Genomic DNA, 23,073 nt, shown 5'->3' on the forward strand with positions numbered 1-23,073 from the left:
GACATACTTTACTTTACTTTACGCTTATTCAGAAGCACCCGATGAGTACTAAAGTAAAGTAAATACTGAAGTACCTACTTGTGCTTTACTTTAGAGATGCAGGGCAGTGGACTCGCGTGAGGATGAGCGTCGGCGGTATGTGCACTTCGCTTTTCAGACACGCGAGGTTTGGAAGAAGATGACGGCGTAGATCGATCAACCAAGCTTGTTTGACATGTGTTATTAGTATGCACGGTATATGTTGATGTGGTCGACTCGGTGTGAGTAGAAGCTCTGGGCTTGAACCAAGCGATAGGATGATAGAAGGAATGAAGAAATAAAGCTAAAAGTGCTGGATGCTTCTTTGCGTCCTCTCCAATTCTGCCAAGACGCTAAGAGGCTCGGCTTTTCTGCAGTACGTCGGCTTGATCAGGACCCGCTCCGAAACCCGAAGTATCAACGTTGCCCCACCATAAGGTAAGATCTTACCTCGGACCGTCTTCTGAAAGTACTATCCCTTGTTCGATGCATTATTCTGAACGTATCTTTATGCATTTGCATTATTCAACCTTACGGAATTTGTACTACTAATAAAGACCCTTATGTAAGGGACTCTAAGGCGTTGTAGATTGATCAAGTTAAAGTAAGCTTACTGTACCGTGTCCGGAAGTCAATCACTTAATATCTTCCGATACGTCACATCGCACTGTCTCTCGCCAACATACATAAAGTCATAACTTGTTCGGGTACTATTCACATAGGTACCATTCAAACAGCAATATGAACAGAGCTTCCAACAATGCTGGTCCCCCCGGCCTGCCACCCCCAGAAGCTGCCAATGCCGAGACGAGGCTGAAAGGTCATATCGGTCATTTGACCCCAGAGGAGGAATCCGCCTTTGAGGACTTTAAGAAGCTGTGCGCCAAAGAGGGCTTCTACACGCCCCAAACGGCGAATGGAAAAGCCAGTCACGATGATGGTACCCTCATGTAAGTGTTGCCTGCCCCCAAGGCCCTACGGAGGTACAAGGCTAATGCATCACAAGCCGATACTTGAGAGCGCGAAAGTTCAACCCTCGAGAAGCCTACATTCAATTCAAGGACACGGAAATTTGGCGCAAGGAGAATGAGCTCGACGCACTCTACGAGAACATAGATATACGTGAGTATCAGGCCTTGAGGCAGTTCGTGAGTGCAAGATCCGCCTCCGAGTTTCGGGATAGCGCTGACCGTGACAGTACCCGCAATGGACTGGTCGAAGAGATAAGAGGGGGATACCGATATATGTATATGAAATCGGCAAGCTGGACCACAAGAAGATCACCGCGTATGCTTCCGCCACCTCCAAATCCAAGACCAAGTCACCCGGCCTTCGGCTTTTTGCCCTCTACGAGAACCTTACCCGCTTTGTCATGCCTCTCTGTTCTTCCGTGCCCGGAAGACGGAATCCAGAAACACCAGTCGATCAGTCCAACAATATCGTTGATATCTCCAAGGTTGGGCTGAAGCAATTTTGGAACCTCCGAAGTCACATGCAGGAGGCGAGCACACTGGCCACCGCTCACTACCCGGAAATTCTGGACAGGATATTTGTGAGCCCTCAGTTGCGCCTCCCTGGTTCTGCAGAATGCTGACCGGATGCGTTCAAGGTTATCGGCGCCCCTTCATTCTTCCCTGTCGTCTGGGGCTGGGTCAAGAAATGGTTCGACCCCATCACCACTTCCAAGATATTCATCCTCGCCCAACATGATATACTACCAACGCTCTCCTCTTTCATCGAAATCAAAGACATACCAAAGAAGTACGGAGGAAAGCTAGACTATGAATATGGAAAAATGCCAAATCTGGACCCGGACATCAGGCAACACCTGAGCATTGAGCCGATAAGGGATGCCGAGACTTTCTTCCTCACATCACCTATCCGGTGGATCGATGCAGGCGAAAGTGGCGAGGATGGTGAAATGACAGCCCTAAGCGTGGGGACTTTGGATGGGGACCGCCGCAAGGAGCGGGTTGCGGTTCTGCACGCCCTCGCCACCCGTGTTGCTACGCACTCGAGCAACTTTCGGAGTCAGCGGACGGAGACTCCCACGCTTCCCAGCAGGCCCGCTACATCGAACGGTCAACCAGCACCGCAGAACGCGCCTGTTCCCAACGGTCAAGCTGCACCGCAGAACGGGTCAGTATCCAAAGGTCAAGCTGCACCACAAAGCGGCGCTGCTTTCCTGGGTCAAGCTCCACCTCAGAGCCACCCCATCCCCAATGGTCACATCACCCCTCAAAGCCGACCTACAAGCATACAGCCTGCCCCAAATACAGACCTTAGCGCTGCATCACTACACGATCAACCAGTACCCGGTAGTGGACCTCTTCAGCACCCGTTAGCAAACGGCGGTCCGCCTATAAGCAAGCCACAGAACATAAGTATGCCGCCACCGCCGACTGATATGGAGCGGACGAAGACGGATTTCTATACGCCGCCCAGCGATCCTTCGGAACTGAAGTATCTTCAATGACGTAGGGTCTTTCATGGCGTTGTTTCCTTCAACTTGTACTGTACGGCGAGCGGGACTTACGATACTCATGCGTAGAGGCGTTTTCTTCCACAGGCAGCAAGGACCGATGATCATCCCTCTTTAGCTTCGGGCTTGTCTCTCTCTCACCTCTTGCAAGACATCGCTTCCCCACCCTGTTCCATCCTATTCCCTCATCCCCTACCATCCCCTACCATTTCCATCCACTCCATCTCTTTACCCGCCTCTCCATCCATCCATCCATCCATCCATCCATTCTCTTCCTCCCCTCCCCCAATCCTCCTCCGTCCCCCAATCCATCCTCTTCCTCTTCCTCCCCTCCCCCAATCCTCCTCCGTCCCCCAATCCTCCTCCTCTTCATCCCCTCCCCTCCCCTCTCACTTCCCAACTCATCCCTCAAAAATCTCCACCACCCTTCTCCTCCCAACCCTCGTATCCATCCCTCCCTCCCTCCCTCCTCCCCCCGTCCGATCATCTTCAACCCCATCTCCCCAGCGTTCGTACCATAGTCCGTCTTAATCATCTAACATCTATAACAATCCTGTCTGTCTATCTGTCTGTCCGTCCGTCCGTCCGTCCGTCTGTCTTTAGTGCCATCCTCTCCTCTTACTATACTAGAATTACAACGCACGCGACGAGGTTGTTGGAGGGGTATGGGGTCGTGGGCGGCGGCGTTGTTGCTGTTGGAGTTGGCGGATGGAGGGTGGGGGGGAGGGACTGTTGGTAGGGTTCTTTTTTCGGGGATAGATTCTTTATATCGGAGTAAAAAAATTAGAAAATGCTGCCCTGCCTTTCTCGCTTTCTGTCTTTCTATCGTTCTATCGTTCTATCGTTCTATCGTTCTATCTATCTATCTATCGTTCTATCTATCTATCTATCTATCTATCTATCTATCTATCTATCTATCTATCCATCTATCCATCTATCTATCTATCTATCTATCTATCTATCTATCTATCCATCCATCCATCTATCTATCTATGTGCCTATCCATCCATCCATCTATCCATCCATCTCTCTCTTTCTCTCTCCATCTACCTCTCTTTCCCCCTTTCTCCCTTCCCACCACGCCGGCACCTTCATCCAACACCCCTACTCAGACTTGCCTGCCTTCGCCTGCCTTGAAAGTTAAGCTAGCTAACCACGACGACGCCCACGACGACTAAATCCCAATCACGCCCTCGCAATCTCGGAACGCAGTCGCGCCGTCGTTTCTCCTACATACGTTCATCCATCCATCCATCCATACATACATACATACATACATACATACATCCACACATCCATCCATCCACCCATCCATCCATCCACACATCCATCCATCCATACATCCATCCATCCATCCATCCATCCATCCATCCACCCATCCATCCATCCATCCATCCATCCATAACCAGCCGCCCACACCAACCACCAAACCATCCATCCATCCATCCAAACCAGCCACCCACACCAACCACCAACCCAACCCACCCCAACCCCCCTTCCCGCCAGCACGTTCACGATATCCGGCAACCCATCCCTATCCCATTCAATACCGGCAGTCTCCGGTACTGTGCAGATGGCGCCCCATGCGAAGGGCGTGCGGGGGTATGGATCTTGGGGTCTGCTGCGTTTCTTTTTCTTCTGGTTTCTTTCTTTCTTTCTTCCGTTGGGATATGTTTGTTCGATGTAGAGGGGGGGCGTGTCGGGGGTTGATGGACTGAGTAGGTGGGTAGGTAGGTAGGTTAAGTTGGGGTTGGTTGCGCTCTCCCGGGACTATTCGAGACGCTGTGATGCGGACGGATGGGCGGAGGGGGCCGGGGCGAGGGTCGGAAGTGTGAGTCTTGCCCGGGGGGGGGGGGAAGGTAGGTGAGTGGGGAGGTGAGTGGGCGAGAGGTGATGGGGATGTCAAGAGAGTGTCCTCGGTGGGTGGGGGACGTCGTGGTTGGCGTTTTTCTTCCGGCGTGCTTTGTGTGCGGTTTCGTGTTTGGCGCGGGGAGCCGAGAAGAGAAGAGACCTGATGGACTCTTACGCAGGGGCATGGTGCGTGCTGTGTCCGTTTCGGAAAGTAGAGGATGGAAAAATGTCGTTCGCACACGGAGGAGAAAGATGGCGGAACGGACGGCTCTGCTGTATCATCGGAGCTGTCGTTTCTTCGAGAGCCCGACCGGACCCTTCCTTGTGAATGTGTCCTCCTGTAAGAAACAAGACGTGGACCAGGCACCTTTCTACATTGTAGAAGCCCCGGCCATGGGCTCATTGTTTGGGAAACCGCTAGGATACCTCCCAGCCGCATCATCTCCCTTCATCGGATTTGTGGCACGGCGAGATCTTCTTCGGGTCTGGAGTTGAGTGCTGACCAACGAGCAGTGCTGGCACTTACAACTGATACCACTCTCCTTCACACACTACCCGTCCCCTAGCGCACAGCCCTCGAAGGACACGATCACGCAAAATCACCGCATCAAATGCGGAGATGAAACCGCGAGCGAAGGGGACCCGGTGAGGGTCCACCAAGCGCGGGAGACGGGAGCGCAGGGTGCGGAATAGCGACGGAGCCAGCTGACCTCGCAGTCTCACGCGTCCCCTGGCCGGTTGGGTCGATGATGTTTTATTTCTGTGTCATTTGTAGGATGACGCTTTTGAGTATGGAAGCGTGAATGACTGTCTGTGGGGTTGAGCCTTTGACAGATGGTTTGGTGGGGTGTCTGCGTTTGCTGTTCTTGATGACGTGCGAGGAAGACGGTATCGGGCATGGATTCTGAATATGGAGGCTGAGATGGGAGGGGCGGGGTGGTCACTGACATGTGTAAATCTGGGGGCGAAGAGGAGTGGTGAGGGTGAGGAGGGAGGTTTGGGTGGGAGGGAGAGGAGGGAGTTGGAGATGATGATGTGTGGGTCTGATGACGACTCTGGCTTGGACTTTGGGTCTGGTGATGATCCTGATGGAGGTGAGAATGAGGATGAAGTGTTAAGGGTAGAGACGAGGAGGAGAACGATAGACGAGTTTAGGAGAATCGCGTGGGGGACCAGATACGAACGGTCACCGAAAGGCAGTCATATGAACAGCAAGCGAAAGTTGTCAAACGAAAAGAGTCGTCAAGGAAGCTGCGGTAGATAGACGCGAGGTTGTATATAGAGCATGGAACAGATTGCCGAGCTTGATCAGGCCTGCAACTCCAGAGAAATTTGACAAGAAATGTGATGCTAATGTCCTATATTCTCTTCGCCGCACCTTCTTCCTCACCAGACTCTAGCATGCCCTGTAAAAGCTTCAAGTCGAGGTACGCCTGCTCAGGAGACCCTCTCGGGTTCGGCTCCTTTGCAGAGATGCTTTCGGCGAATGCAGCCACCTCTTTGCGAACTCCACTACCGGGTGGGAATCTGAATGTTTTGTTTTGGGTTGTAGTCTTGTCGCCGGTCGATACTGTGACTTCACTTGGACTCACTGCCACAGCGCCACGGGTAGTCACAATACAGACCCGACAGTCACGCCTGAATTTGGATCCATAGGAGAGGTTGAACGTGCCATTGCGCTTATCGGTAGTGGTCATATTGGCGTTGAGCGTATCCAATGGTCCGAGGTCCTCTTTGATGAGGGACGTGGAAGCTCTTACTATTGAGATTGACTGGCCTGCAGCTTCTAAGAGACACCGAAGGGCTGCGACGAAGTGGATACCACCATCGAGAAGGAAGCCACCTTGATAGTCGGGCTTTTGGCGCCTAGCGAAGGACCAGGGGTCAGCGCGACCCAGAAACCTGGTGACCCCGAGGGAGTCATGGGGGAGCATACCATGCCGTCTGAAAATACTCATCGTTTTCATCAATGTATGCATGTACGTCAACGCTGAAGGTGACCAGCTCTCCGCCAAGCTTCTTGATCTGTTCGACGGCGAACACGATTGGCTCGAAGAACCTGAAGTTCTCGCCCACACTCCATGTCTCCTCGCGTCTTTGATGTTTGTACCACCGTATCAGATGCGCAGCTGTCTCTATATCCTTTGCGATTGGCTTCTCGCTCAGCACGTGCTTTCCGGCCTCGATTGCTGCTTTGATCACGGTTGGCTGAACGCAAATTGGCAGGGCTATTATCACGGCATCTATGTCTTGGTGGGCGAGGAGATCGTCGAGGGAGTGACCGGATGTGGCCGGCGAGTCATAGTATGTCTTGACGGGCTTAGCCGCGCTTTTGGCAAGTTTGTCGGCGGATGCTTTGGAGCGAGAGTAGATTGCTTTGAGGGAGAGGAGAGGGGTGGCTTGGACGGCTGGGAGATGTTCTGCGCAGAAGAGATTCAATTAGTCAAGGCAATAACAATGATGTCTAGAAAAGGGAGGGCACAGACCTTGTCGTGCAAAAATCCCCGCTCCGATGATTGCGATTCCGATTGACATTTTGCTTCCCTGTTACGAGACAATACTGAGGATCCTGAAAGTTGGAGATGCGGGGAGGCCCATTTTGATAAGTTCATTCTAGGTAGAGCAGGTAGACCTGCTGACCCCAGCATCTGTTCCCAGATCTTGGGGAAGTCAAGGAGGGCGCAATTATGCTGACGAAGGGGCTCAGGAATGAGAAGGAGTACATGTTGTTATCCTGCTACCGTGCAGTTGGGATTCCCTATCAGGTTGCGTGCCAGAAGATGCTAAGAGATGCTAATAGATGCTAAGATCCCGAGGATGTGGTTCACCCGTGTAAATGCTTCATTGTCACCTTGCCCACCTTGTCAGCGAGGGTGGTAAGTACCAGTTGGTACGCTGTGGTTAGATGGGGATTGGATAGGCCAAGCGATCCATTCCAATCCTTTTCCTTACCAGAACAATCGACCGACAGTTCCGACATATTGGATTCAATTTGATGGTATGATATTATGTCCAGTGCCCGATACCCTGGGTCGCTGAAAAGAAGATGTGGCACGAGGACCGGTGGGGAGGAGGTGTGAGGTGTGCGTGCGTCTTGTGTCCTGGGAAGAAATGGTGCAGGAAAAGGTGAGCTGGAAGAAGATGGAGGGTTGGCGGAGAGTTCGCCTAGATTTGCCGAGGCTGAGCATGCCGAGATGCAGTATGCTTAGATGGCGCTAAGATTGACTAAGATTAGCGGCTAGAATTTCCCTTGGCATTCCATCCACGAGTCTGTGCTCAATCACACTGATCCACCACCGCCATTTTCTCTGCGCATCATTAACCATCAACCAACGTCCCAATAAAAAGAACTCGAAACGGCAGAAAGCGTCTCCAACCCTGAATCCAGCGTCGAGGTCATCATCTTATCATTTAGATATCCGCCAATCTACATGTAACCTGCTGCTATCTAGTCAGCCACTTGAGATGCAGGGCACTGCTTGCTAACGTCTTTCTCCTATGTACTCGTATTCCCTCGTGAGTGGCTTTGGTTATTGCCGCTTGATAGGGTTGAAAACCTCCGATCACCCCCAAACATACCAATTAATGACTTGCCTATCCTGTCTACATGATGTGACATATTGCCGGGAAAAGCATGAATCGGATTCACTTTGCTGTCAAGCGTCCGAATCCTTTCTCCTACTTTAATAATAATCGAATGTAGTATTGTTCTTCAATCGTCGCGTCACCATGCAGACATCTTGTCTCTTGATCCAGCTTTTAAGAGTTCCAGAAGTGGGACATCTGAAGCTAAATCTTCTTTCTGCTTCGTGGTCCTATACATCCGCGAAACATAGTGTACATTAGCGTTTGCCTCGTTTGCTTCATTTTGCCTTGTACATCCCTTGCCTGCTCTTCTCAACATAGTAGACGAAGGTATAAGAGTGCCGAATTGTCGAGGGCCATGCACAGTCATCTGATGGATCGAGTAGGGCATCAAATTCCAGGTCGCCAACATTTCTACGCACTTGATTGGTGATTCGAGTCGTCCTTTATACAGTATTGCTGCTACCAGGTACGATGATGCGAGTAACCTCTGTGTGCTTTACTGTTAAGCTACTTTTAAGCTTCTGATTTTAATGACAGCCCCAAATTTTCAGGTTCACGAGGTGACGAGCTTCCAGCAATCTCTGATCAATATGGGTATACTCCTTGGTTACCTCATCGTCTTGCATACACTCTACGTACCGCTCCTTTCCATGTGATGCCAGGAAGGAGGAAAATGCAAAGCTACAGTGGATAAACTTCTGAAATTATTGCTCTGTGCCCTGAAGAATCGCCGCAAACTTAACGTTGATCTTTATCCCATCACCATCATATATTGCCAGCATCTCTTCTTCTTTTACACCTTCTCTCTTGCACAGTATGAAACATCTACAGGTACTATCTTCACGACATACGCCTGTTTCTAATGTTACGAAAAGGCATCTCAAAACTGAGGCCGCCACTCTGCACCAGACCCCTAGTAATTTCCCATGACCGACTATCGAAGATGGATCTACGCAATGCACAGATCCCCTGGAAGTTCTCGTCGCAACGTCCCAAACGATGGTCAGCGGGTCTACTCTTCGCCAATCTCATGCGAACGGGACGTCCGGACTCTCTGATATGTTGCATGTTATTGGTGGGTAGGATTTATCCATGGTATGAAATATATCACCCATGGATAATATAACATTCCATGCGGAAAATACTCATTTACGGTGTCATGGCACCCATCTCATAGGCAAAATTCCATTATAACCATATACGTTAGGTAAAATCGGGTACCCATGGATAATAAGTATGTCTTCTTTATGTTGAATGCAGAAGTCAACTACTACTACTATTATCTACTTCTTTCACCTCTTTCTACTACCTCTACTACCTCCCTTACTTTATCGTTAGTGAACTTATTACCCCTGCTTACTACCCACCGCCATATAGAACTTACGTCGTTACCGCTTACCCCCACCATCTTCTTTAGTGGGTACTCTATATTTACGGACGATAAGTGTGCAGGAGATATATATAACGATCAAATCACGAGGATAATAGCGAGGTTTATTTATTCGAAAGACTGCAGATGGAAGAGCTTACCTCGGTTACAAATTTAGTCCGAAAGGCCTCAGCTCGGTCACAAATACAGACCGAAGAAATAAAATTCGGTATATTTTCAAGTATTGCAGCATTGATGTGAACACAAATGTGGGGTTTTATAAACGACGACGTGGAATCTATGAGTAATATATGGTATTTATGGGAAGGTACATGGTAATGATATTTTTACCACAGATGAGATATTTCCAGCGATAACATGCAACAGGGACCCATTCTTGACGTCAGTGTGCCTGTTATCAACCACCGAATTATAGAGCCTTATTTCCCCCAACAAGAACCTTCATCTTCTTCCATCTTTACCCCCAACATACAGAATTTTCAAACATGGCGGAAGAGCAGATGCCATCAAATGGTACCATTCTTACATCGTGCGAGACTGTTGCCAAGTTGCTGATCCCCCACCCGCAGTCGCCAACTTTGTCAAAACAATTCACCAAGACTCCTATCGCGCTATCGACTCCGCGACGAAGTCCAACCTGACAGGCAGAAATGTCTTCATCACCGGAGCTTCCAAAGGCATCGGCCGCGCCATAGCCATCGCATACGCAAAAGCAGGCGCTGCAGCAATAGGTCTAGGAGCGCGCTCCGAGGTTTTGGACCTAGAGGAAGAGTTACGAGAAGCAGCAAAGAAAGCTGGGAAAAGTGAACCCAAGGTCTTGACCGTGAAGTTGGATGTGGAGGATCGGGCCATGGTCGAATCGGCCGCGAAAAAGGTGGAAGCAGATTTCACCAGACTAGATATATTGGTCAATAACGCGGGACACCTCGAGCCAGCTGTGCGAATTGCAGACAGCGACCCAGATGAGTGGTGGAAGACATGGACGGTGGTGGGTCTGATCGTCGATCAAATAAATCAGCCCAAAGTAGCGGCTGACTCGATGCCAGAACATACGTGGACCCTACCTCGTGACGCGCTCCTTCCTCCCCTTGATGCTGAAAGGTGGCGACAAGCAAATCGTCAACGTTTCATCCGTCGGCGCGACTTTACTCCTCCCCGGCTTCAGCGCTTACACGACGGGCAAACTGGCCATCCTCAGGTTCTCCGAGTGCATCAACGCCGAATACGGCGACCAAGGCGTCATGGCCTTCTCGGTGCACCCGGGCGCGGTGAAGACGGGTACGGCGATGAGCATGCCGGAAGAGATGCACGGTATGCTCACGGACACGCCTGAGATGGCGGGTGACACGATCGTCTGTTTGACGCAGAAGAGGCAGGAGTGGCTCAAGGGAAGGTATGTGAGCTGCACGTGGGATATGCCGGAGTTGTTCGCGATGAAGGATGAGATTGTCGCGAAGGATTTGCTCAAGATCAGAATGGCTGTTAGCTAAGCGGTGGGATTTGCCATCTTGGCTGAAGTTTAGACACCTGCACCCTAAATCTTTATCTCAGCCTCGGCGATGAGGGAAGATGGGGCTTGGATTTTATTGACCTCACAGGTCGTCCAGAAGCAACTGACTGTTCCCGATGCCACAAAAGCAACCCAAGTCGTTTACAGATACTCAGCTCATGATCCGTGCAATTGTCACATGTCCGCATGTGTCCGCAATCCCTATCTCCTCATCGAGCGTCAACCGGACATCACCGTACTAGTACGATGGGTATGTGCGAAGCGCGAATCGTGCGACTCCTCCACAGCAGAAGAACCCCCATCTCGCTCGTACATACCCTTTCCCACCTCAACCCAAGAACGCCGGACGCGCTCTCTCTCTCTCCCTTTCTCCTTTTTGCGCGTTCCTGCATGTACCCGTCACTGTGCGTCTCCGTTCCTCCCTCTCAAAAACAACATCTTCCGGGTCCGTCACTGTATCCCAGTATTCGAAATCAACGCAGGGAAAATCTATTCGCCTCCGGGCGGGATAGCCGCGTGTTCATCATCATCATCATCATAATCTAATCCCCCCCCCCCAAGTCCATAAACCCCGAGAACCCGCCCACGATCGATACCAGCGCGCCATGAGCCATAGCCGAGAAAGTCTTCACGTGCGAGCCTAAGGCAACCACAGTCCGTGCATCTTGCCCTTGACCGTCCATTAGACGGTAGTAGGGTTCCGGTATCCGGCCTGATTTCCGTACGTCTGTAGTCCCGAAATCAGTCTTTTCTTTCGATCTGTCGCTCTGTAGCGGTGGGTGAAGAATGGGGTTGAAGTTGAGTTCGAGATTGTATCGTGCTGGCAGCGAGGGTGACGGCTCTCTTTCTCGGTTTGAGACGTGCGACTGGGAGCGAGTGAATATGCGAGATCGTTGTCGTTGCGGTCGCGGTTGAGATTGAGGTAGGTGGGTCGATGAAGCTGGGGGGGGATTGTGTACAGCTAATGGGAGGGGAAAGGAAGTCTAGATCGATCCGGTCCGAGGGTGTGAGATCCGAGTTCGCGCACTGTAGTGGAGAGTTTGTCGCTGGCGGTGGTAGCTGACGTTCGTGTATCTGGAGTTGATGTCAGCGTTCTTGTGGCTTGGCTCATGAATGCTGGTGAACGGGGTCGTGCTTGATGGTAGGTAAGGCTGTAGCTGGATTGTTTGGAGGCGGTCTCATCGGATTTGATAGAGGTGTGGAGTTTTGGAGAGTGAGGGAGCGAGGGATCTGGTTTGGAAAAAGTGGGGTCATGAGGACGTGAAGTGCGACCTATCTATCTATCTATCTATCTGGAAAGCAAGAATTTGGAGATGAACAACTACATCTCTACGACAATTGTGCGATCCGAAATTTCCGTCCCATTTCTCGTGGCCGGCCCCTGCCTCGGATTGACTCAACACTGCCTGCCAAGTCCCAAAAGAGCATAGCTACGCCATACGAAATCTCCCAGACCCCTCAAAATCCCTGCACCCGGCCTCATCCAACAAGAATCGAAAGCGCCCAGTGGCAGTATCCTTCGCCTCAATATGGCAAACTAGGTCTGTGCTCGGGAAATACTGCTCCGGAAGCTCTTTTTCGTGGCATATCGATCGCCGTATCCTATTCGGATGCTGCTCATGTGTCTGAGTGAATGAGAGTAGGAGGTATACGCCCCAAGGGCGGCGGACGGTAGAGGCTTGCAAATGTGCGATGGGCGGCCTTTTGCTCAATCTTCAACAACCGACTCACCTTGTGGTCGATGACGACCTCCCTCGAGGACGTGTTAGTCGATAGACGGGCTGAAGGAGGATAGTATGGGTTGGTATACCTAGGTCCTCCACATTCAAAGAGAGGGTGTGATGCGGCGACGACATGAACCGCATCGAAGTCTCGTCCTCTTTGCATGTACAGGGACGCGGACCTGATGGTTTTCGACACCCCCGGACTTGATCTTCCGGTCGTTGTAAGTGCTCTAGTTTTCCCGTTCATGGAGGCTGTGCGGTCGATAATGCTCTTTTTCACTTGCTCCACCACATCACAGTAGTGGTCTCGTCCAAGCGCAATCATACCAAGCACTTAGCTAAGCTCGGTGGCGCGGGTGAGTGGAGAGAGAGTTGTTTTGAACTGGGAGGAGGGATTGTCGAGGGATTGTCGAGGAACATAGAAATAGCGGACATGGGAGTTGACGGTGAGGGGAAAGTGGTGATGGATAGTTGCATGTGATTTACTGGAATGCAACTCCAGCAGATGCTTGTAGTAGCAGGACTGATCCACTTGTGATGGACAATTGGCCCGGAGACGTGTGCTGGGTTGCGGCAACTCGCCACTTTGGTCGCGGTCTGAACGACATCCCTTTCCTTAATATTCGTGATGCCATTCTTGCAGCCTTCGATGGTCTTTGAGCTACTGCCAATGCCCTTTGCCTGCAAGCGAGCACATCGAATACCAGTCTTCGATTTTTGCTCTTCCGGACATGTAAAGCACCTTCCTCTGATCTTTCCGGGCTATCGATACCATTTTGCAGACCATCACTGTCAGAAGAGCAGCTCGATCGTTGTGTAAAAGCCTTTGGTTTTCAGAGAGTGTCAAGCAGTCCGCCCAGCTTCGTCATGAAGACGTCGTTGGTCCGTCGACCACGGCGTAGACGGTCTCTAGAGCATTGAGCGTTCTTTTTTCACAAGCTCATTCTTCGTGCCTGCAAGATCTTGAGGCTGCACTTGCGCAGCTCGTGCTTAGATTCGGCAGCTTTTAGTAGACAATGGGAGATATTTCCGGTGACCTCGTTCATTGTTTGGCCGGTGGGGTTAGATGGCGGTGGTGTTGGTGCCGAGGGAATACATGCTCAGTTCCTGGACTAGGCTGCAGATCTGAGACACTATGGCTTCGACCCTGACGCTATTTAGACAGGGGGCCGCCACAACACTGGTGCTCTTTTGGTTTTCGAATCAGTACTCGCAGAAATGGAGAGATAAGGTTCTCGGAATTGGACTTGAGAGATCTGAGACAGAAAGGTGGTCGTATGGATGTATGGGCTTGAGGTACCGACCCTGTTTGATTGAAGTAAATATTTGCAGAACTGTGAAGCGAAGCTCAGAGCAAAGAAGTTGCCATTTTAAATTCTGGTCATATAGCTATGCAAAACCTTCAATCATCTTTCTTGTCGAACGGGCAGTGCTGAAATCAGGGTCTGCGTGGCAAGAGAAAACGTTGAAAGTAAGGATGAATTAGGCGCGGATGAGATGGAGTGACAAGTCTTTTGAGGTGAAGTGGAAAATATGAAGGTGAAGCTGGAGCTTTACCTGTGCAACCAAGCTCTTCTCATGTCCCTTTCGGGTAGGCGTGGGAAACGCGGCTGCTTTTTCGCCTGCCTGAATGAGAAAGTTCGAACATCAGTTGACCGAGGCTTCACACTGCGCTTGCCTGTAAGTTTGTAAAACCAGACTCATGGTGATCAACTACCTCAGAGCTAAGACAGATCAACTAATAGCAATCACCAATGCTTCCTTGCCTCGGGCGTCACAGGAAATTCTTCACCGCGTTCGCCACCCCGTCTAGGTCCTCGAAACAGTGCCAATGCCCGACTTCCTTCAGCACCTCCACCTTGGCGTTCGGCATCCTATTTTCCATCTTCCGCGCCCACTCCAGACTCGATATCTTATCCTCATCCCCCGCAACTATCAACGTCGGCACCGCTATCTTCTCAATGTCAAGCGCCGTTCCTGCCGTGCCGGCGAGGGCCATACATCCTTTCGCGTATCCTTCTGGATCTTGCGATAGCAAAGATGCTCGCACCGCGCCTAGCGCCAACGGCTTTGAGTCCTTGGTTTTGGCAGATGTGGCTGCGTTCGCTACAGTCTCGGCAACGCCAGATGCTTTCATGCCTTTGTCTCGCACCGCGGCAGCACGCTTGTAGGTTGCTTCGCTCGCTGCGGCGGGGAGGGGAGACGGTCCGGGACCGACGAGGATAAGCTTTTTCACGAGAGAAGGGTGCTTGAGGGCGAAGTTCATGGCTATCAAGCCGCCCATTGAGTGCGAGATTAGGGTTGCGGATTTGATGTTGAGTTCTGGGCTTGCAAATATGCCGGCTAGATCGTCGACTAAGCTGTCCATGGTCACGGGTGAAGATGCTTTGGTGGGTGTAAGGCCGTGGCCTTCGAGGTCGTAAAGGATGTTTTTGTGGGATTCTTTGAGGTGCGCTGCATCGATGAGAGGTCGGTAAAACTCCATAGTGCCGCCGAGGCCGTGGACGTAGATAACGGGGTCCGTGCCAGTGCCGATTTCGACAACGTTTATCAATTTATCATTGATCTTTGTGAGTCCACCGCCGCCACAGCTGACGTCGAGATTGTACATTGGAATGCTGGAGACTTGAGCTATGGTGTCGATTGTCTTGTTGGAGATGCTGGCGTCAGCGATGCGATTGGTGAGTTTACCGAGACCGGTGACTGTTACATCAACTGTATCGCCGGCCTTGAGGAATGTTGGGGGATCTTGGCCGAAGCCTACACCAGCTGGCGTTCCTGTTGCTAGTACATCCCCAGGTTGAAGAGTGATACCTTCGGAGAGGGTCTTCACCAATTGCGCGACGGAGAAGATGAGATCCTCCGTCGTGCCATCTTGACGTTTCTCCCCGTTCACGTAAGTCTGGACCCTTAGGATCTTTGGTAACTGGGCAGCAGGTACTGCTATAGGACCCATCGGACAAAACGTATCAGCAGATTTGCCAAGGTAGAACTGCTTGTGATCTCGTTGCTTCTCACGAGCCGTCACGTCGTTGATGATTGTGTACCCCCAGACGTGATCCATTGCGTTCTTCTCGTCGATTGCAAATCCAGGCTTGCCAATGATGACTCCTATTTCACCCTCGTAGTCCAGAGTCTGGGTGAAATCTGGATGTGGGTAGATGTCGTGTTCCGAAGGCACTATACTAGTAGATCGCTTGGTGAAGATGACGGGATGGGACGGCTTGTCGACTTTGTCGCTGGCATCGTAACCACTCTTGTTGAACTCTAAGGCATGCGCAGCATAGTTTTTGCCAACACAAAGGATGTCTCGACCGCTGACGGGTGGTAACAATTTCACTGAATCCAGAGCAACAGCTTCGCCTGCAGGGACCACATCGTTCCCCAGCTCAATGACCTGGTACAGATTGCTGACTGGCGCACCTGATGCCATGGCCATTGGATTTATCCTACACTCGTCCAGATTGAGATGACCAATCCTGGCTCGGCCCTGGCTATCCTCGTAGGCCACAAAATTAGTCATTGGCGCAATCGTTGGAGGCATTATCTCGGGTCCTAGGCCTGTCTTCACAAATTCTTTATGTGATGCTTTGTGAATTCTGCCATTGATCATAATCACGTTCAGCTTGTCGTGCTCTTGAAGAACGGCAATATCTTTCAATGGATCGCCGTCAACCAAAATGACGTCAGCAAAGTAGCCAGGTTTGACCTTGCCCAACTCGTCTTCACGCATGAACAGTTTTGCCACCCCAGCTGTGGCCGCGATGATGGACTCCATGGCTGTGAAATCCAGGAGCTTGACAAAGTGCTCCAAGTCGCGAGCGTAAGTGCCGTGAGGAGTCCAGGCGAAGCCATAATCACCACCACTGCTGACATTCAGCCAATCATCCACAGCCTGATTGTGAGAGGAAGACTTACGGCAACACGGTAATGCCCCTCTCATGCATCTCTTTGAGGCCCCTAATTGCCGTCTGCAATTCTTTCATGTATCCCACCTGCTCCGCCTTCTCGAAAGAGTAGCCGAAAGGAGCAGCCTCATATACCGTCGCCCATAGCCAATTGATTCCCGGTGCCACCACGTGCTTGTGTTTGTTCTTTTCCAGCATCTCCATGCCCTCGTCATCTATATAGCTGGCGTGATATATCACGTCCACTCCGTGCTTCACGCATTGCTTGATCGAGTCTCGAGCACGGGCGTGGGAACACAGTCTGAGGCCTAGACGATGGGCCTCATCGACACAGGCGGCAGTTTCTGCGTCGCTGTAGTATGAGTCATGGGCTGAGCGTGATTCTGTGATCTTAGATCCATGTAAGCGCCGAACGGCATACGCGGCTATGGCAAGCCCTGAGATACACTTACCTCTTCACCAGACATGCTAAGCTTGACCTGATCTACTCCAATATCCTTGTGGTGTCTAATCACTTCCCTCATCTCAAGCGGCCCATCAGCGAAAGTCGTGATTCCAGCCGCGAGTTCCCCGTTCCGAACAGCCATCTCTTTTCCATTGGCAAGATACCTGGGCCCGGGAATATCCCCTGCGTTGATAAAGTCTCTTATGACGCAGTCCAATCGGTCCTTGGCTGACGCCGCGCCAAAGCACATGGTGTAGCCAGAATCGAGGTAGCATTGTGCAGACCGCGCTGTCATGAGCGTATGCTCTTCCACACCGACATCGCCAAGCTTGTCTAGAGCACCGTTGTTCCACGTGAAGTGCGTATGCGCGTCTCCCAAGCCAGACATAAGTGTACGCCCACGGCCATTGATGACCCGCACCTTTGAGTCCTTCCGGAGCTCTTCGACCCTGGGAACAGTGCCAACAAAGACGATTCGTTCTCCCTCAATGTAGACGTCTCCATGGTAGGGATCTGCTCCTGTCGAGTCGAGGATGTTTACTTCGAGAAACAGCACTTTCGAGTCGGGCCGAGTGCCTTCCATGAGATACGTCTTTGGCTTGAGCTTTGGGTCAAATCGCAGGTCGTCTTGAGGGTTGAGTTTCCTCCCAGAGGAGCGGTGGCTGCTGAGACCATTGCTGGTATCCGTACCGCCGTTGACGAGTATGCCCGGCGCCATCTTGCTGATTTGGAGATTGTATTCAAGCTCGAGGAACAAACTAGCTAGACGAAGAGTTGAATATCAAAAAAAACCGACAGTGATTAAGCAGGATTCCAGGACAAGAGGCGCCTTCGACGGCAAGATGACCCTCTTCCACCTCGCACTTAGTCGTTCCGGTGCCCATTACGCTCATTGCTATAACCCCGCACACCACGAACACCTTCCGAGATCAAAGCACTCGGCAGCACGGCCTTGAGAGGGGTTGCCGATCGGGCGATCTCCGTAACACGCTAAGCGTCGGTTTTTCTCCGCTGCGGGGTTTGTGGGGAGATTCCGACGAAAAGTCCGGGGTACCCAGAATAACTTTCAGATGCTGTGAAAATGCCATGCTTCGCGTACGACTGAGTACCTCATACTCGATATCTTCAAATCGTTCCGCTGCTCAATCAGCCACGCCGCTAACTTCGAACCCTTCGCTTTCAGGCTATGGGATGGATGACGCTTGGCTCCCAGCAGCCACCTCGGACAGACTACGAACAGTTTTTGAGGAGAGACGACGCTGTCAAGGCCGGTGGAGTCGCTCAAGTTGAAGACGTAGAGTATCCAATTTGCTCCAAAGACATTCAAAATGTAGACTTGCCCATCATACCGGCAGAGACGGTGAAGTTGAGAGACGGAAAGAAAGGCTCCAGACTATGTGTGTCCTCCGCGAGTCATGTTGATATCTGAATGTATGTTGACTGATCAAGGGATCGTGATAGACGAGATTGTCTATGACTGCTCGGATTTCACGAGGGTGCATCCTGGCGGTGACAATGTCATTCAAAGCTTCGGTGGCCAAAATTGTTCTTGGCAGTTCTGGCGCATACACAGCCGCAAGCACCTGGTTGAATCTGGCACTGCGTTAAGAGTGGGCAAGACCAAAGGCATCGCAAACCGCTTCAAGGAGCCAAAGAAGTATATCGGACTGCGTACTTTGGACAATGACGAGTGGTAAGAGAAGGCTTCGCGGTTAGAGTAGTAGTCGCGGTTAGAGTAGTGGCATCTTTGTGCATGTGTTTCTGAAAACGTTGGATCATCTGTGTGTCGCCACAATATCTAGACACATCAAACGCCCAAATACTCGACCTTACCAAGAGCGCTGCATACACTTGTATATTTCAACTTCAAGCTCATCATCAAGCGTGCTCAGAACGACCACGCTCATCGACCTTATCGGTCTCGAGATGGATCGCTACATGCTGCGTGAAATACTTCGATGGATCGGCGACAAAATAGGCGACAATTGTCGCGATCACTCCAAAGGGAATCGTAGCCAAGAAAGCAATGCGAAATGCGTACGCCCAAGCCTCTCGCGAAGCTGCCAAGCCAGCTGCAGCCATCGCTGGAGTCACGCCTTTGACAGCTAATGGCTTGCCTGCTGCCAAAGCTGCGGAAAACGCCTGTAGCTTGGCTTGCGGGAGACCGAGAGGTAGCACTGCTTTAGCGATATAACCAGAAAGCTTCTCTGCTGATTTCTCATTGATGATGATGTTCAAGGCGGTACTTCCGATGGCGCCGCCGAGGAAACGAAAAGTCCCAATGGAGCCTTGTGCGATACCCAGATCTTTCTGAGGGATATGGAGACTAGCCGTGACGTAGCACGCGACTGTGACCCAGGCAAAAGGTACAGTCGCAAAGAAATGGAAGGCCAGCGTCATGGCGGTCGTCTTAGGCGTGTCGAGCGCTGAGAGGCCGAGAAAGAGCATCTGCATGGCGACGGCGATCATCAGCTGAATGTGGACGTGCTTGAATTTGTGCACGAGAGCTCCCATCACGACACCGCCACTATGCCATGGTCAGCAGTGACATCGGCTGCAACGGTAGATGGGTCCTTACAAAACGTTGCCAGCACCTGCTGCCATCTGTAGCTCGCCCAGCTTGATCTTGTTTGTGGAGTACACGTGCAAAAGTTGTTGGGGGATTAGACTTGTCATGGCATAGTAACAAAAGCCAGTGACGAAGATACACCTGCAATCAAGTGAGCAATGAGTCCCGATTTTGGCAATTGGTCGACCAACACAATTAGAGAGGTAAACTCTCGACCCTTCTTGAACATGTAAAATGGGAACAAAGGGCGCTTGGCCACTCCACTGAATTCCCAAACGAAGCAGCCAATGAAAGCGATTCCGCCAAGCACGATAGGTGCTACAACGCCGGCTGAGTGCCATATGCGCGTATTCCCCCCTTGGTAAAGCCCGACCAGGAGTATCGTGAGGCCAACAGTGTAAAGGAAGAAGCCAACATAGTCGAGCTCTTTTAGCAATTGTCCCCGCGAGATATGCGCAACAGCATGAGGGCGAGGCGGTGGGAAGTAGAACACAGCAGTCCCAACTAGAGAAATGACAGCCGTGATGCCACCGATGATGAATATCCAGCGCCAGGTAGCATTCTGTGCCAGTGCGTGGCCAGCTAGCGATCCGAAGATTGACATGGGGACGAGGTTAAATTCGGTCCAGGCAAGGCCGACGGACCGATATCGGTTTGGTAGGATCTCAGACAACCCTGGGTATAGCACAAGGGCAGTGCCGGTGCCAAAGCCGCCAACTGCCATTGCGGCGATGAGTTGATTTAAGCTGTTTGCAGTCGCACCAATGATCTAGCAAGATCAGTTGCTTGAACCACTCGATCCAAGGAGGAGGTGAATGGGAACGTACATAGGAAACAATGAGAATCAACTGCCCAATGAGGAGAACATATCTTCGGCCAAAGATGTCCGAGATTCTTCCAGCAATCGCGAAGGCAATCGTCCCCCCTAACGTCCAGCCCGAGGACATCCATGCGGAATTGGTGGTCGTCCCTTGCACGTCCATGGCGATCACCGAGATGATTGGAAAGACACCGAGGATAGAAAAAGCCAACGCAGGCTGGAATGTGAAGCCGAGGAAGAACACTGCTGCCCAGGTCTTCCCAGGCAGTTTCTGCTTGTAGTCGTCTTCGAGAGCAGCACGGTGAGGGTCATCTTCGAGTGTGATGATCTCGACTTTGCTTAGGTCTGCTGGCGGGAAAGAGGGGTCGCCAGAAAACTCCTCGACGTGATTTGAGATAACTTCCTTTGACATGATGTATTCCAAATTGTGTAGCAGTATTGAGCGCAGGAAAATTCTGAATGTTCGCAGAGAGACTTTCACTCTCCTTTCATAGCAAGCTCCCGAACATTTTCTATAGATACTGGAAGCGCTGATCCCCCAGAATTTAGTTCTCGCTTCCACACAATCAATCTGTTTACCCCAGGTTCCGGCCAAATTTGGGCAATAACGGAGAGATACCGTGAACGGCACATCGTGACAGTCCGCTGTTAGCGCCATAGCGTCGCTTACGTAGGACCAGCGACTTCTGTTTTGGTCTTGCAATGCCTCTATCCAATCTGTGTCCTCACCTCTACAGCTTTGATTCGACGAGCGAGCCACTCCAGCAAGCAGTCCTTAATTCCGTAACGTCGCCGTCATGCCCAGAGTCCATGCTGGGGGTGACTTTTTGGCCCCAGCTTATATGGTACACTCTTCACCTGAATATCTCAATGGAATAATGCTCATCAATAAAACAGCTGGGGAAGATAGCTTTGGAGGAAGCGGTGGGAAAAGTATACCGTTTTATAGACGCATGACTGATGCTCGTGTCGTAAGATCCATATGCCAGAAACCGTAGACCAATGCAAAAAGCTTGCCCTTCCTGGGCAGGGTGATGCTTTTGCAGAGCAGATGCTAGACATACACGGCGAGAGGCTCGAGATCATGACCCAATACAATGTCGAACTCTTTGTTCTGTCACTCGCCAGTCCTGGACCCCAAGGCCAGCATGATAAGGAGAAAGCAGAGGTTAGTGTCCATTCTACCTGGCCACGCACAAGTCCAATGACCAACCGAAATGGTGTCTGCAGAGTCTTGCTCGGCGAGCCAACGACTATATGGCAAAGGAAGTTGGCAAGAATCCAAAGCGGTTTGCAGGCTTTTGCGTTCTCTCAATGCACGATCCTTGTCAAGCTGCCCAAGAGCTACGCCGTTCAGTCATCGAGCTTGGCTTGAAGGGTGCCATCATCAACGACTTCCAGTCAGCTGGGCCTGATGGCGAAACAATGCTCATGTACGACCAGCCCGAGTATGATCACTTTTGGGCCGCTGTACAGGTCTGATAAACTTGCCATTGATTCGCGAAAAGCGCATTCCGGCTGATAAGCAGGTGGAATAGGAGCTAGACACTGTCGTATATATCCATCCTCGTCTTGCGGTAGATTCCCGTGGCTCCGCGAGATGAGAGGCGCTGACGGCAGTTCACAGTCACCACACCTTCAGAAAGAGCTCTGGGATCCTCGTTGGTGGCTAAGCATAGCGTCGTTACAATTTGGTCAAGACGTACAGCGCCATATCCTTGGAATGTGCGCCAATGGTGTCTTCGACCGCTTTCCAAGCGTCAAAATTGTGATTGGACATCTCGGAGAGATGACTCCAGGGCATCTTTGGCGTATCGATCACTGGATGATCAGGCACTACAAACATAAGGGGCTGCCGATGAAGCACCCTTTCCGATACTATTTCCAAAAGAACATTTGGCTGACGACATCTGGCCATTTCTCAACTCCAGATTTGTTGAATGCCATCACTGCTGTGGGGGCGGATCGGATCATGTTCTCCATTGATCACCCGGTGAGTTTACCTTTCGAGTCAAGAAACGCGCAGTCAGGTAGGCTGATGAGCGAATTCAGTTCGAGGACATCGAAGAAGCAGCCATCTGGTGGGACAACTTGCAAATGAACCCAACGGACAAAGTCAACATGGTATGTAAATTTTCCGCGTTCCTCTGTCAAATGTGTTCCAGCGCCAACTATTGTATTCTTCAAGGGGCGTAACAATGCTATCAAGTTGCTGAAGCTTGATTTGCCTTTGTTGGGACCCGAGGCTGTAATGGATGGCTTGACAAGACAACTGTGATCCGACCAGAGACGAGACAGCCTACGAGTCACCAGTAGAGATCGCATGGGCACGGTGCCATGCGACTCGCCCAGGACAGAAAGTCGTAGCAGCTTGTTGCAAATCTTCCCACACTGGCCCACCTAATGTATTGTCCCTGCCGAGGCCGAGAGCTGAGGCTTCCTTCCTTCATGGTAGCCTAGATCCGTCTTCCGAATTTGTTTCGGTAGTCTACCCCAATGAACGGCAAGCCCGGCTTGCAGGCACTGAGGTCTCTCATCACCCTCTCTCACAGCGCTTCGTCTTCTCAGTCGATCCAACACCCGAATATATACAGTCCCATCTCTTCACGCTAAACCAGGAGGTGCGCGGCGTACTACCCGATGTCGCCATGGCGTAGACCCGTTGGGGAAATCGTGAGGACGTAGGTAGCTCAGGTTGTGGGCACTTGGAGCAGCTTCGCTCTCGAGCGGGAATGGACTTCGTGAGGCTGGCCTCAACGCTCTTGATA

The 23,073-nt window shown here is 51.3% G+C and overlaps 7 protein-coding genes across 7 annotated transcripts; 4 read left to right on the plus strand and 3 right to left on the minus strand.

The window, feature by feature from the left end:
* Positions 1 to 759: 759 nt before the first annotated feature.
* HO133_005601 (uncharacterized protein) lies at positions 760 to 2,494 on the plus strand (the record flags this gene model as incomplete). The annotated part of the gene is made up of 4 exons (XM_037296510.1): positions 760 to 968; positions 1,025 to 1,166; positions 1,217 to 1,570; positions 1,628 to 2,494. The coding sequence occupies 4 exons, from the start codon at positions 760 to 762 to the stop codon at positions 2,492 to 2,494; spliced, it is 1,572 nt and encodes a 523-aa protein (XP_037148492.1).
* Positions 2,495 to 5,709: 3,215 nt separating this feature from the next.
* Positions 5,710 to 6,886, minus strand: HO133_005602 (uncharacterized protein; the record flags this gene model as incomplete). The annotated part of the gene is made up of 3 exons (XM_037296511.1): positions 5,710 to 6,217; positions 6,288 to 6,771; positions 6,838 to 6,886. The coding sequence occupies 3 exons, from the start codon at positions 6,884 to 6,886 to the stop codon at positions 5,710 to 5,712; spliced, it is 1,041 nt and encodes a 346-aa protein (XP_037148493.1).
* A 2,928-nt stretch (positions 6,887 to 9,814) lies between these two features.
* HO133_005603 (uncharacterized protein) lies at positions 9,815 to 10,819 on the plus strand (the record flags this gene model as incomplete). The annotated part of the gene is made up of 3 exons (XM_037296512.1): positions 9,815 to 9,842; positions 9,899 to 10,317; positions 10,376 to 10,819. The coding sequence occupies 3 exons, from the start codon at positions 9,815 to 9,817 to the stop codon at positions 10,817 to 10,819; spliced, it is 891 nt and encodes a 296-aa protein (XP_037148494.1).
* Positions 10,820 to 14,337: 3,518 nt separating this feature from the next.
* On the minus strand, positions 14,338 to 17,634 carry HO133_005604 (uncharacterized protein; the record flags this gene model as incomplete). The annotated part of the gene is made up of 3 exons (XM_037296513.1): positions 14,338 to 16,429; positions 16,482 to 16,861; positions 16,924 to 17,634. 3 exons carry the CDS (start codon positions 17,632 to 17,634, stop codon positions 14,338 to 14,340), a joined length of 3,183 nt encoding a protein of 1,060 aa, XP_037148495.1.
* A 468-nt stretch (positions 17,635 to 18,102) lies between these two features.
* HO133_005605 (uncharacterized protein) lies at positions 18,103 to 18,613 on the plus strand (the record flags this gene model as incomplete). The annotated part of the gene is made up of 2 exons (XM_037296514.1): positions 18,103 to 18,313; positions 18,366 to 18,613. 2 exons carry the CDS (start codon positions 18,103 to 18,105, stop codon positions 18,611 to 18,613), a joined length of 459 nt encoding a protein of 152 aa, XP_037148496.1.
* A 181-nt stretch (positions 18,614 to 18,794) lies between these two features.
* HO133_005606 (uncharacterized protein) lies at positions 18,795 to 20,717 on the minus strand (the record flags this gene model as incomplete). The annotated part of the gene is made up of 4 exons (XM_037296515.1): positions 18,795 to 19,443; positions 19,495 to 19,626; positions 19,677 to 20,254; positions 20,313 to 20,717. The coding sequence occupies 4 exons, from the start codon at positions 20,715 to 20,717 to the stop codon at positions 18,795 to 18,797; spliced, it is 1,764 nt and encodes a 587-aa protein (XP_037148497.1).
* A 570-nt stretch (positions 20,718 to 21,287) lies between these two features.
* HO133_005607 (uncharacterized protein) lies at positions 21,288 to 22,962 on the plus strand (the record flags this gene model as incomplete). The annotated part of the gene is made up of 6 exons (XM_037296516.1): positions 21,288 to 21,473; positions 21,536 to 21,781; positions 21,933 to 22,298; positions 22,358 to 22,429; positions 22,494 to 22,537; positions 22,593 to 22,962. 6 exons carry the CDS (start codon positions 21,288 to 21,290, stop codon positions 22,960 to 22,962), a joined length of 1,284 nt encoding a protein of 427 aa, XP_037148498.1.
* Positions 22,963 to 23,073: the final 111 nt, after the last annotated feature.

The sequence above is a fragment of the Letharia lupina genome (assembly GCF_014066315.1).
Source record: "Letharia lupina isolate WasteWater1 chromosome Unknown contig_21, whole genome shotgun sequence".
In the NCBI taxonomy this organism is placed as follows: Eukaryota; Fungi; Ascomycota; class Lecanoromycetes; order Lecanorales; family Parmeliaceae; genus Letharia; species Letharia lupina.